At 52.3% G+C, this 12,829-nt stretch overlaps 1 protein-coding gene across 2 annotated transcripts in view; it reads right to left on the bottom strand.

The window, feature by feature from the left end:
* Positions 1-9,447: 9,447 nt before the first annotated feature.
* The window catches only part of XDH (xanthine dehydrogenase), a 61,648-nt gene continuing 58,266 nt past the window's right edge, over positions 9,448-12,829 (bottom strand). For both annotated transcript variants that reach the window (XM_080408793.1, XM_080408791.1), the window contains one exon: positions 9,448-12,827. In XM_080408793.1, the coding sequence (XP_080264919.1) occupies positions 12,777-12,827 (51 nt within the window). In that variant the 3' untranslated portion in view covers positions 9,448-12,776. The remainder of the gene's footprint in view (positions 12,828-12,829) is intronic.

The following is a 12,829-nucleotide window of genomic DNA, read 5'->3' as shown; positions in this document are numbered from 1 at the left end:
TTCCTGTGGTCCCAAAGGGAAGAGTGGTCCAAAGAGGAGAAGCATCTGGATGAAATAAAGAAGCATCTGCCTGCACTAATTGCTCACAGTCAGGGCCCTAAAACGCAAAGGGCAGCCGGGAGTCGCACCCTAAAGCACACGGAACACAACAGCCAGGGCAAGGCTTGCTTCATAGTAAAAATAAACGAGAAAGAAAAGGTGGCAGACTAGATTTTCCAAATTACCAGGCATGCACAGGCGCTGCCTGGTTTCTCTGCGAGCACTTGGGGTTTCTCCCTGCAGTGCTGCCGTGTTGTAACAGGCAGAGGAGGGGAGAGGAAGGCCAGGAGGAGCTGGGAGGTACCCGGGACACAAAGCAGGACTGAGATCTGGTTAGAGAAATGCTCAGCGGGGAAAGGTCCTGCGCTGTTCAGGCAGCACTGCAAAGCTCCATGAGGAGCTGCTGGGATGGAGGCGACGGCTGCTGGTCCCGTGGGAGGTGATGGGATGGAGGTGGTGGGACAGCTGTCTGCTAGTCCCGTGGCAGATGATGGGATGGAGGTGATGCTGCTCATCACCATGAGCATCCTTCCCCTGCATGTGTAGATCCAAACATGCTGTATTTTTTTTCCCATGGGATTCCCATCTGCCTCCACGGGGAGATGATGACTGCAATCCCTCAGTTTTCAGGAAGGTCAGGCCCATGGAGTCCCCTGGTGCCCCTCTCCCAGGAAAATGCACTTGTCCTTAATAAAGAGGGAAGGAAGAGAGGGCTCCTCTGGGCAGGCATGAGGTGGAGGTTGTGTGGCGGCCCCAGCCTCCCTCCACCACCGTTAGGTGTTCACGCTGTTGCGGGCCCAGCTGGAGTCGATGCAGAGTTTAACAGCTTATGTAGTAATTAAGCAAAGCTTCTCAATATAGCATCGCTAATTACATGAATCCTCCCTAAATTACCAATAGTTCATGGCACCTTGTAAAATCCTTGTGTAATAGCCTTAGAAAAAAAAATGACACTTGGCGCTGGCAGCAAGCCACGCAGCCAGCATGGCAATTCCAAAGCGCTTTGGGTGTTTATGAGCCTTCTTTTTTTAAAAAAAAAAAATATTTAAAATGTATGTTTCCCCCAATGACTCTGCTCTGGGGAGTATTAAAAGCAGCACCTTGACTCAGCCTACCACATAAACATCCTGCTGCCCCGGACAGCCCGATACTGCCTTCCTCCCAGGATGAGGAGCTGAATAAGAAGTGACAATCACAGCTCCTGCCCACGGGAAAACAGGAAGCGCCGGAGTTGTACAACCACTCCAAACATTGTCCTACCTGCTCCGCTCCTTGGGTGCAATGTGAACTTGCTTTCCTTTCCTTTCTGCCTTGCGTAACTATTTCTGGTCCAGCGCTGGCCAGTCCCAGGATGCTGCTGCATCGGTTGGTCCCTGTGGCCTCCAGCTTCTCCCCACCCGCCTAAAGCCAGCCTGGCGCTCTCTGTCCGGTGCAGCAGGACACCCCTTCCTAACCCACCACGAACACTGGCAGCTCGGTGGCAGCACTGAATGCAAGCACTGGAGAAGATGGAGATGGGCCCAGGGTGCTGGGCAGGCTGGCTCACCCCACAGCTGCCCACAGCTGGCAGGAGCTAGGTAGAAGAAAGTCCCAAACCTTCCCCACTAGGAAGCAGCCAAGAACAGATGCTTTTGGCCAAATCTCTTAGAGGACCACGAGAGCTGATGTTTATAGATGTGCTCTAGTTCATGCATTTAAGACACCAAACCTCATTCCGAGCAACCCCTGAGACTCCGGCAGTCCTGTGGGCAGGCAGTGGGGAGCTCTGTGCCCTGGTGCCAAAGCAAGCTGGGCAGCCAAGCTTCTCCGTGAGCACATGGAGAGGAGCTCAGGGAATCAGGAGATGTTATGGAGAAGAGGCTCCCCGCTCAGGCTGCAGCGCACCCAGTTTATCCACAAATACCCACCCCCACCCCTTGACTTTTTGGTTTGATTCCAAGGAATCCTCCTCCAGCCAGTGCAACGTATCCCCAGCCAGCAGCCTGGCAGCCCTGCTCTCAGGACTGTCCTTCTGGAAGGCAAATGACTTTCTATGTTAGATGATGCTCTGGGAATGGGGCAGCTCCTTCCTTGTCCGGCTGCTCCTGTGTTTCTGCTGAGCAACGGGCCCAGCTGCGCAGGCAAAACATCGACGGCGTATCTGAGTTTTCAAACAAGAAGCAGCAGAAGAAGGTTTCCTATCTGCTCTTCCTTTGCTCTCGATGTAAAAACATCCCTCGCCGATGGCGGTGTTTGCCATCACTTTGCAAAGTTCACATTCCCACAAGCGCAGGCAGGCAAGAGGAGGAACAAGGAACAGGGGCGGGGGGGGGGGACCGGCACACCAGTGCCCGCGGGTCATGGTCACACAAGACAATACTTTGCAAAATTTGGAAGTGTGGGAGGAATGCGGGAAGGCTGAAGACGAGGATGTTTATTAACATATAAGAATATCTCCAAAGGGTTTGTGTCCTATAAGAAAAAAAAAAAAAAAAAAAAGGGAGCTTGAGGCAATCCAGTTCAAGCCATCAGTGGGGGTAAATCTGGAAATCCTTATTCAGGCGATCTTATTGCTGGTGGAAAGAAAAAGATAATAGCTTTTTCTCACGTTCACAGCAGTAAGAGTTTTCCTAAATAAGGTGAAACTTCAAATGAATTCCCTAATTAATTCCCTTGTGTGATTGCATTAAATGGTAGGATGGAAGTGGCTTTCCATGCCTGGCTCAGCCCCTGTGCCCAGGAGGGGGCTGCCTCCCCAGGGCGCGGGGCAGGAAGCCTTCCAGGTCAAGAGCTGCAGCCTCAGCCTTATTGACCACTTCCAAGCAGTGAATGGAAGACGAGCAGGGAAAGCCCAGCAGTAAGTTTAAATGCAATGTGTCTACAGACACTTGAGAAAACTTTGCAGCACCAAAAAAAAAAAAAAACAAAAACCCAAAAAACCCAACAAGAAAACTGGGGAGGGGTGGGGGGCAGAAAATCGCTGCATTAACCATTGAAATGGCTGAGGAGAGCTTCCCTGCTTCTTTCTTCCCTGTATCCACCTCCACAGCAGTCTCAGATTTGGGAGGTGGCTCTGCAGCCATGGGGTAATGCCAGATGTGCCAGGTCCTTGCACCCCCCGGCCCATTAGTGTTGCTGTTGATTAGGAGGAAGACGGAGACCACCAGCAGCATCCGAGTGGTGCTTGGACGCTAACAGGAGCTCCCACGGGCATCGCTGGCCGACAGGGCTTCGGCAGCCCCAGCACTGCCCGCACCCAGAGGGAACCAGACCTCCAGTTACCGAACTGAGCCAGTTACCATCTGCTGACAAAGGGAAATCTGCATCTGGGGCACAAGCCCCTGGGCAGCCCCTTCTGAAGCAGCCCTGGCGGAGCAGCTGCTGCCCAAACCCAGCCCCAAGCAGCTCAGGAGCAGTTTCGTCCTGTTTGCAGGTCCCAAAGGCACCGCAGACGCTGCTCTATCTTGTACTCTGAAGAGACCCACGCTGATAAAACTGCAAGGGCTGTTTCTGGCAATGCAAAGCAAAGGGTTTTTTTTTCCCTGTTTTTTTTTCTTCCCTCAGAGAACATATCTTTGCTTTCACCTTATGACTGTAAAATAAAAATAAATTGCATTTCTCTCTACTAGTTTCAGCTGCACTTTAGCTCACCAGGGCTGCGGTTGGGACAGCCCCTGCTGAAATGTTATATTTTAACACAGGAAGGCACGTGCTGCTGCCACCTGCTTAGCTAAGAGGACTTGCAGAGTTCCTTCTGCCCTTTTATTTATTAACCTCACTGCAGACCTTTAACAAAAAGGACCTCCTCGTGCTGTAGCTGGGTCTGCTGGCAGCTGGACGGGTTCCTGCTGCAGCCCCTGCAGGGCTCTGCCACTCCCGCGTGCGGCCAGGCCACAGATGATGCTGCCCAGCTGCCGAAGAGCAGCTTTGGGAGCTGCAGAGAAGCGCTGCTGAGCACCAGTTTGGTCCCCCAGAGCTGCTCTCTGCGCTGGCTAACCTGCTAACCTCCGTGCTGACAGAGCTCACCTGCTCCAGGGAAAAGCAGGGTGTGCTGCCTGGTACAGAACCTCGCGCTGCGGTCACGTCCCGATGACCATGCAGCCCTTGCAGGGCGATCAGCCCTACAGTAACACAAGAAACGCTTTTTTTCAATTAATGTTTACCCTTCACTGTGCCACCCTCCTGCCCCAAGACCCATCGGGCTGGGAGGAGTAAGCGTGGCACTGCAGCTTGAAGTAAAATGCATGTCTTCTGCTGGGAAGGGAAGAAAAGGGTGGCTGTCCACCCCTGCCCCCGTGCACCCCCCTCGGGCTGTCCCGTGCTTCTCCTGGGTTTGGGGGGACAGGCTGCAGGGTCTGGCCGCCAGCCTTGACCCGCCGACACGGGGATCCCACCACCTGGAGGGACCTAGGCAAGCTGCCCTCCTAGCCGAGAGGTGGAAAGCATGTCACAGCCTTTCCCAGAGTCCCAGCAGCTTTCCCAAGGCTCGGAGGAGACCCAGCAGGCTTTACAAGTCACAAACGTGGCTGCGATGGCCGTGAGGTTCGCTCTTTACGCCACAGCTGCGTGTAGCATTTGCCGCGCGGTACCCAGCCCGGCTCGGTCACCGCCCGCAGGCGGGCGGGGGTTCCTCGGGTGCGGAGCGCCCTCTGGTGGGAAAGTCGTGGCTGTCCAAGGGAGAGCAAACCCAGCCTGGCACAGCGCGGGCTTCCGTCCCGTCTCCGGGAGGGGGGCTGTCACCGGCAGGCCCCCATGCAGCCCAGCCCCGGTGCCCACCCGCTGGGCACTGCCTGGCTCGGTGTCCCGGTCTGTGTGCCCGGCGTGCCCACCTGCTCGCCCCGAGCTCTGGGGCACCGATCCCTCCTCCTTCGGCCACCGCAGCCCCTCGCTGCTGCGGGGTCTTTCAGCCAGACCTCGTCCCTGCGGCACGCCAGCCCAGGCCTGGCTGCCAGAGGGATGCTGCTGGCAGCAGGTGGCAACTCTCGCTACAACAAGGTCATTTGTAAATAATCATTCTGATTTTGATGTCTTTGTAGCTGGGATGACCATGAGGCTGGACAGGAGCAGGTCACGCTCCCCAGGCAGCTGCAGTCCCCTTTACCTTGGTCTTCACAGTTGTCACAGTCCCCGCTCCGGCTGTGGCTCCCTGGGGAAGAGGAGGAGCAGCACATGTGGCTGCCCACATGCGTGTGCCCCCCCTTCTCGGTATAACGGGGCTGCCACTCTGCCTGGGCTCTCCAGCTGCTCTCACAAAACAAGCAGCAGCCACCAATTTTAAGCAGCCCCCAGCAGCAAGGGCACAGGCAGCAGCTCAGCGCTTCCGCTCCCTGGTTAGTTATGGACCTGCTGGATGTGCTCCATCGCATCACCTCCCCTGCCCTAGCTTCTACCTTAAAAGATCCACCAGCACCACAAAGGCAGGACCCATGGCCCACCTATTGATCCCCAGTCCTGGCAGAGGCATTCCCCTAAGAAGCGAAGCCAGTGGAGAACCAGGTGCGTCAAGGGACTGGGGACACCTCACCACCAGGTTCTGCAGGACCTGCACGGGGCTGTGGGTGCAGGGCTCATTTCTCACAGGGACCATAGTCACCTGGCGTGGCCAGGCGCTGTGAGTATCACAGACCTTGAATACAGAAGCAGGTTCTGGCTCAAAAGCTCGTGTTGTAAAGAGGGCAGGGGGCAGCTTTTGTGGCTCAGGCCATTCCCCTGCCCCTAGCAGAGCTGCTGCCCAAACAGTACTTTAACCCAGCTCTGGGTGTGTTTCTGCTTAAATAAACACAGGAAGTTCCCCAGAACCTTCCTCCAGGTCCCCACCTGCTTGCTGGCATGGTCTTGGGCTCCCAGTGCCGCAGCAGCGCCCGAAAAATGCGATTCCTTCAACGTCTCGTCGTCTCAGCCGCCCTGGGCATCGCCACCTTCCTGAGCTGGAGGCTGCTTCTCCAGAGCCCGGCTGCCAGCCAAGGAGGTAACACCTGGGCGCCGCGACGGCTCTGCAGGGCTGGCAGCATGTCTATGCTGTGGGGAAAATGTCCCAGAGCTTTTTTTTAGAGGTCCTTGGTGGGCAAATGCCTACGGCACAGAAAACCCTGTTTGCACAGCGCCAGGGGCAGGATAACCTGCGGAGAAAGCCCCCGCTGTGGAGCCCTGCAGCTTTATGTCCTTAGCGGGGCCACCGATCTCAGGTGTGGTGGGGAAAGGAGGTGTCAGACTGCCGGAGGTACCTCCCAAAACCTTTGCTGGGAAGGCAGAAATGCTGTTGGGGAGGCAAAGGGAGCAAGGACGTCAGCGATTAATGCCTCTCTTACCTAAAAAGCGCATCCTCCCCTCTCCAGTCCTGGTCAATCCAGGACAAAGTCATCGCTAGTTTTTGCAGACACTGTCAGTCTGGGGCTGGGTGAGTCAACGAGCAGCCCAGGACAGCTTCAGGCACCGCTGTGCCTTCGTTCCTGGTGTCCTTTTCCTAACTTTAACTGTGCTTCTCTTCCCTGTGCAGCAGCGTCCCCAAATCAGTGTGAAATATTTAACTTCCCAAGGAGCCAGGAGAAACCATCAAACCGCCCCCACAGGGCTGCCAAATGCCTGCACTGAGCAGGAGAGGCAGATTAGCTGCTGCTAGAAGTAAAAAAAATAGCAAGGCAGGCATTCTTTGTCTGTATTCAAACTCATTATGGCCTCTTTACATCAAAAATAAGAAGAAAAAGAGTAAAGAGCAAAGCTGAAATCTGAGAAATTAAACAGGCTGTCATGGAGCCTTTTTATTTGCTTTTGCCTTTTATATTTGCTTTGTTGTCCTCCTGCTTCTATTTGCTTTTTGCTTTTTATTTGCTTTTGCCTTTCTATCTACAGGAGAAAAAATTTACATATGGAAGTGAGGCAAGAAGTTCCGTCATTTGGATCCCTGAATTGCCCCCAGCCATTAGAAATAATCTTTTGCTTTCACAGATCTTTGATAGCTGTTAACCAATTAAGAGATGCAAAAAAGTTTTGCAGGGCGTTGTAAAAACAAACCAATTTACTACTACTCAGTCTCTCGGAATATTTCTGACTGTCCTTGGTAAACTCACCTCAGTTAAGCCCAGTCAGAAGTGAGGAGTTCAAAGCAATAATTGATTTAGTGGAGAACAGGTCTGTGGCACAAAGCTACGGTCAAGATCGCCTCTGGGACACAGCAGTTTGGGGAAAGGGGGGTCCGGGTGTCCACGATCTCACATGGTCATGGGGACACAACCTCATTTCTCAGCAAACCTGAGCCCTTTGCTGGGGCTGGTCTCCTCTCTCCTCCCCATCTTCTTTGTCCATGCCGTGTCCTTTCCACACTGGAATAACTGGAAAAGAGCCTGCTACAGCATCCTGCACTGGGTGCCAGCTCAGGGCTGAGGTCTAATACGGACTTTCCTCACCTTCATCTCCAAATGGTGTTTCCAGGTGACCTGGCCCCCGAGGCGGAGGAGGGTTTCACTTTGACACTGGACACCTTCTTACACGTTCAGCAGCTCAGGAAGAAGAGACTGAGAGCTTTTTGCAGCCGATCAGGCAAAGTCACCAGGATGCCAAGGAGCAGGGAGGAAAAAGCCTACCTGCTCTCGAGTCTGAGGGTAAGCACCAAGCTGGACCTCCTCTACTGCCAAGTGCCATCGACAGGGATGGAGGAATGGCAGCAGCTTTTGGAGAAGCTAGAGGAGGAGGAGAACGTGACACTCCCAGTACCGCTTCCCTACCCTTGGCGGCACGGTCCAAAGACACAGCTGAGCCAGTTCAACCTGACGGAGATCGAGGCCATGTTAGGGTCTTACACCAAGGTGCTCTTTGTCAGGGACCCTTTCCAGAGGCTGATCTCCACGTTCATGCAAGGCTTGGGCACCAACCCTTCCTTCAGCAGCTTTGTCCAGGATGTTTTAGACAGCGGACAGAAGAAGGCTGGAGCGGCTTGGAAACCGCTGGTCAGCCTCTGCCGGCCCTGTCTGGTGCAGTATGACTACGTGGTGGTGTTCGGCTTCCTGAGGCAGGAGCTGGCTCATCTGCTGCGGCGGGCTGGGCTGCCCGCGGACAGCCTCCTCTCCAAGTTCACTGACACCCAAGTGCAGTGGACCTACAGCTGGTTATCCGAGCAGATGTTCAGCGAGCTGTCCCTCCAACAGAAGCAGCAACTGTCTCATTTCTATCGCGGGGATCTTGCTGCTTTCCCATTTCCTAGCAGTTTTCTGTCAGACCTCCTCAGCACCCCAGAGACCTGGTAGAAGTACCCCGGCTGGAGGGACTGTTTCAGAGAACGTTAATCCAAATGCAAGTGCTTCAGGATACCAGCTGGGTCACAGACAGACCCTTGCACCACAGCTGCAGGCAGCATGCTTGTCCATGTCACAGCTCCAAACAGCACATCAGAGAGCAGGGACAGGCCACGGACAGGGAGTCAAGGTTCTTCACGCAGCTGAATTGTGTTTCAATACAGCAAAAGCAGGCACTAGGGGAGCACAAGGCTTTGGAGCTTGGAAAACTGCGTGAGCTGAACTGTGCTGGGGTAAAGAGCTCTCAGCAAACCTGGTGGTTTGGGGTGGGGTGGAACCACCACAGGCCACAGCAGCACTCGCACACCCTCTGCCTCTTGGACCATTTGGCATTCTGGGCTCCCTTTTGGGCCAAGAGGTTTGGCAATGGCTTCTTCATGACAACCCCCCCGTGCAGATAACAAGAATTGCTCCCGAAGGAGCATGTCACCTGGAGCCTGTCTACTCTGTACAGGTAGGTGAGAGATGACACAGAGTGGGACACCTACCTGGGGAACCACTGGTGATGTTCCCAATCCTGTCATGCTCAGGAAGGCCAGCCCAGCCCCTCACCTGGTCTTATTTGTCCTGTCAACGGTTCCTGTTTTACGACCTCACATCTGTGCGTTTAGGCTCAAGAGGGCCCCAGGGATGCAACTTCACGCTTGCTCCGTTTGCAAGTTTTGGGTGAGGATCCCTCCTTCACAGGGCTGACTCAGAGACGCCAAGCCTGGCTTTCAGCTCTACTCACTAGCAACGAGACAAGGATTCGGCAGCCTGGACCACGCAGCAGCCACACCACTTGGCCAGCCAGCCTTCCACCTTGTCCCAGCAGCTGGCAGGCCCCGTGAAGGTGCCTCAGAGCATCAGGATGCATCACTGTGTGGAAAACACGATGCAGCTCCCTGCTGCAAGCTCCTCCTGGTAGAGCAGCATGAGGGCTGACTGCTGGCTTTCAGAGCTGGCTGCCAGCGTGGCCGGGGGACACCCTGGCTCTTCAGCTGGCTTGTGTCCCGCTGGGCAGCCCGGAGCAATCACCTGGCCTCTGCCAGCTGTGGCCACCGAGGTGAACCACCTCGCAGCCTCTGTCCTTGCCAAACACCAAGGATGAGATGAAGTTGTCCAGCTTTCAAATTGTGACAGACTTTTACCAGAGCATACCAGTTTTCAGAATGTTTTTTAGCTTTATTTTGCAATGTTGTGACATTCACAGAGAATCCCGCATGCATTCATGTGACAAAGACACATTGATTTGACAATGCTCATTAAAGAACAATAGCAAAAGCTGTTGATTAGAACTGATCTAAAAATATTTATTGAAAACTTGGCCTCCCCTTCTCATCGAGGGACATGCAATTAATAGTATGAAGACATCAGATCAGGTGGCCACCTTTCACCCTCCCTCAAACTATCCAGTTACAGCCATTGTTACTGAAGTGCCTTTATTGTGCGTAATACTTCACGGTTTAGCAAGATGGCATTGCTCCCCTTCTGAGGGCACAGCTCTGGAAGGAGAGAAGCAGCAAATTTCCAATCACACATAGCATTGGAGTCAAGCATCCGTGCTGTATCTCACTGGCAAGTACTAGGAAAGGAGCGTTTTTCTCTCCGTAAGCAGCTTGTCCCTTGCAAGCTGGAATCCCGTGCAGCGAGATGTGCGTGACAAGATCCGACGCAGCACCTAGCGGAGGGCAGCGCCGGGCACTCCCAAAGGAGAGCTGCCCTTGGACCGCTTTGTGGCATAGGCCACGGTTTAAGTGGGGCTACCCTACAGCAGCATCTTTTCCTGCCAGCCCTCTGCAGCAAGTCTCAGTCTTTCCCTGAGGTGCCTGGCACTTAGTTCTATGGGAAAGCAATGTAATGAAATGTTAAAGATGGAGAGGTGAAATGAAAAGTCTCAGCTTCGCGTCCCTTAGGGTCCCTGTCACGCCCACAGCCCAACCAGGCTTTACCATCATCTCACTGTAAATTCCTATTAGTCCTCAAGCTTCCCTTCTTCCTTACACCCTTAAAACCCGTATCTCTAAGTGCTTTGCAACCCTGCTTTTATACCACTGCCCCCCCTCAGGTGTTTGATATCTACATTCAATCCCAGTGCACCCCAAAAGGAAGGTGTTTCCTCCTTCCATCAGCTACTGCCTGTGGAAGGGTAGTAAGAGGGCTCTGGGCTGGGGTGGGCTCGAGGTGGGCAAGGACTGGCGCCTGGGAAACAGTGGCTCGCTGATGCTGCAGCAAAAATGGCTGCACAGGCTAAAGTCTGCACTGAAGCAGCCTGCTCTGAACACGGCATGTACACACGACTTGGCAAATACACTTCAGATTAATGCACAAAGCAAATCACTGAAGAGAGACTCGATACATCTAATTTAAAAATTTTCACCTGACCAGGCAGTCACTGTGGCAATGTGAGATGCCACAAACCCATTCTGCAATTATGAAAAAGGTGCCCCCAGAACTTGGGGGGGATCAAGAGTCCTTACTCACCCTGCTAGTGACACCCTGTCACGTCCCAGGACCCTCACAGGGAGGGGGCCTCTGGTGAATGCTGGCAGCTTTCCCCAGAAATGACGCTGGAAGCTCCTCAGTATCACACGCTCCCGCGTTCTGCATTAACACACATTACGTTCCCTCTGTATTTCTTCTTGGCCTGGTCTGAATTCGCATGTACAGCGATCCTGTGAGGCAGATGCCACAGAAACAGCGTTGGCACCACTCTGCCTCACAGGCTGTGTATTTCGCATCCCTCCCTGGACATCCAAGAACATGAATACGCTGGCTCCGATAGCTGTTCTTGCACACAAATGATGACATTTTCTTCTCTAAGAGGTTTTTTTACATATTGCCAACTTTCAGAAGAAAACAAAAATGTGTTCTTACCCAGTACCTCAGAGCTTACGAAACACCAATATCATATTTCAATTAACAAAATAATTACATAGCAAGCCCAACAGACACAAAATACGTTCTGCAACTCACAACTTCTAGATGGTAGAACCATAGTATTTTAGGCTGAGAAATAAATCTACACATTTCCTAGCTATATACCCCGGAGTGCTTGAAAAAAATATTTCAAACTGTGCACGCATTGTTAAGTCCTACAATGGAGGCCAATTTTAAGCAGTTTGTTTGTGAGCAAAATTTCATATAAGGTAATGGAGTTACATCCTCATGCACCATATTTTTTTGATGGCCCTGGGAGTGCAAAAATAGAAAATAGGACATTTTCATAAAGCTGTGGGCCAGAGAAACAGATAAAAGTTTGCACATGATGAGCAGGTACAGTACGTGGCTGACATCATCTAGAGATAACACGATGCTACAGTGTTAAACCTGACAGTGACAAAACCTGTGAAGAGGGATGCCCAACATTAAATCCAACATGAAAAATGCATTCAACCCAGAAGACATGAGGTCATCATGTAGTCAGCACATTTTTCAGACCAGCAGTCCCTGCAGCAAAATGTATCCATTCTCTTACATTCAGCAAAACTACGAGTTGTCTTGAAAAGAAAGCAAGGCCATAGCATGACAGCAAGGGATTGACCTTGAAGGGCACCCAGAGCCAGCTAGGACACAGCTGTGTCCATCCTCTGTTCCTCGCCTGGGCCGGTATAAATTGCCTTGGGAACAATGATGAGTAACTTTCTCTGTTGCTCCGCAGTCTGTGATGTACTTTGCTATTTAAAAGATGGGGAAAGACGCGGAGGTGTGGGGCAGGAAAAGGCTGTGTCAAACGAAGCAGCATCTTGCTGGAAGTCCTCTTGGTATCTCTAGTTTTTATCTTTAATCGAGAAGGCAAGGTAGCATGTGAACTAAGAATTCATTAAAGCCCTGATGCAGGCAAAGCAATCATCATTTAACTTAGGATAAATCAGCTATTGGTCACATTGTAGGTTTTTCCTCTGAACCACTTTGTTACATAGGTAAGACCATCTTCATTAGTTCAAAACTCCTCCTCTTCTTCCTCCTATCTGGCTTGTGTGCAGAGGGGACACAGGAGGGTCCAGCCCTCAGTGCCTCTCATGCCTTCCCCCATCTCAGCTAGAGAACTGTCTGTCTGGGTTCAATGCATATAAGTGCTTCTTGCCATAGCATCACAAGGTGATCCATCTTTTCCCCATAATAGAAAAAAAGAGAAACAACCATCCTGCCATTTCACACTGGCTGGTAATAAGTGTGTCTCCTGTCCTTGCAGCAATTTTAAATGAAATCTGTAAGATTTTTCAATTACACCTGGATAATATCATCTTCCACTTACTCTTCATTTGAATTTACATCACAGCTATAATCTTGCAGCAATTCCCTCTCCTAGAGAAAACAAAGATTGGACATTTAAATGTGAAAGCTCCGTTAATCAGTGGATGAGCTGCATGAACACAGATTACTTTTTTTCTTTTTTCTTCCCCACCCCCCCCACAGTCCTACTGTATTGTGGTCCCTCTGGTGTAAGCTCATTTTCACGAGGAAGAGTTTACTCCTCAGGCTTCCCTTTTACACACGCACAGACCATGGTTTAAAGGTCCCTGGCTCAGCAGAAGGGCACT

The sequence above is a fragment of the Falco punctatus genome (assembly GCF_963210335.1).
Source record: "Falco punctatus genome assembly, chromosome: 12".
Classification (NCBI taxonomy): domain Eukaryota; kingdom Metazoa; phylum Chordata; class Aves; order Falconiformes; family Falconidae; genus Falco; species Falco punctatus.
This window is presented reverse-complemented; position numbering and strand designations above follow the sequence as displayed.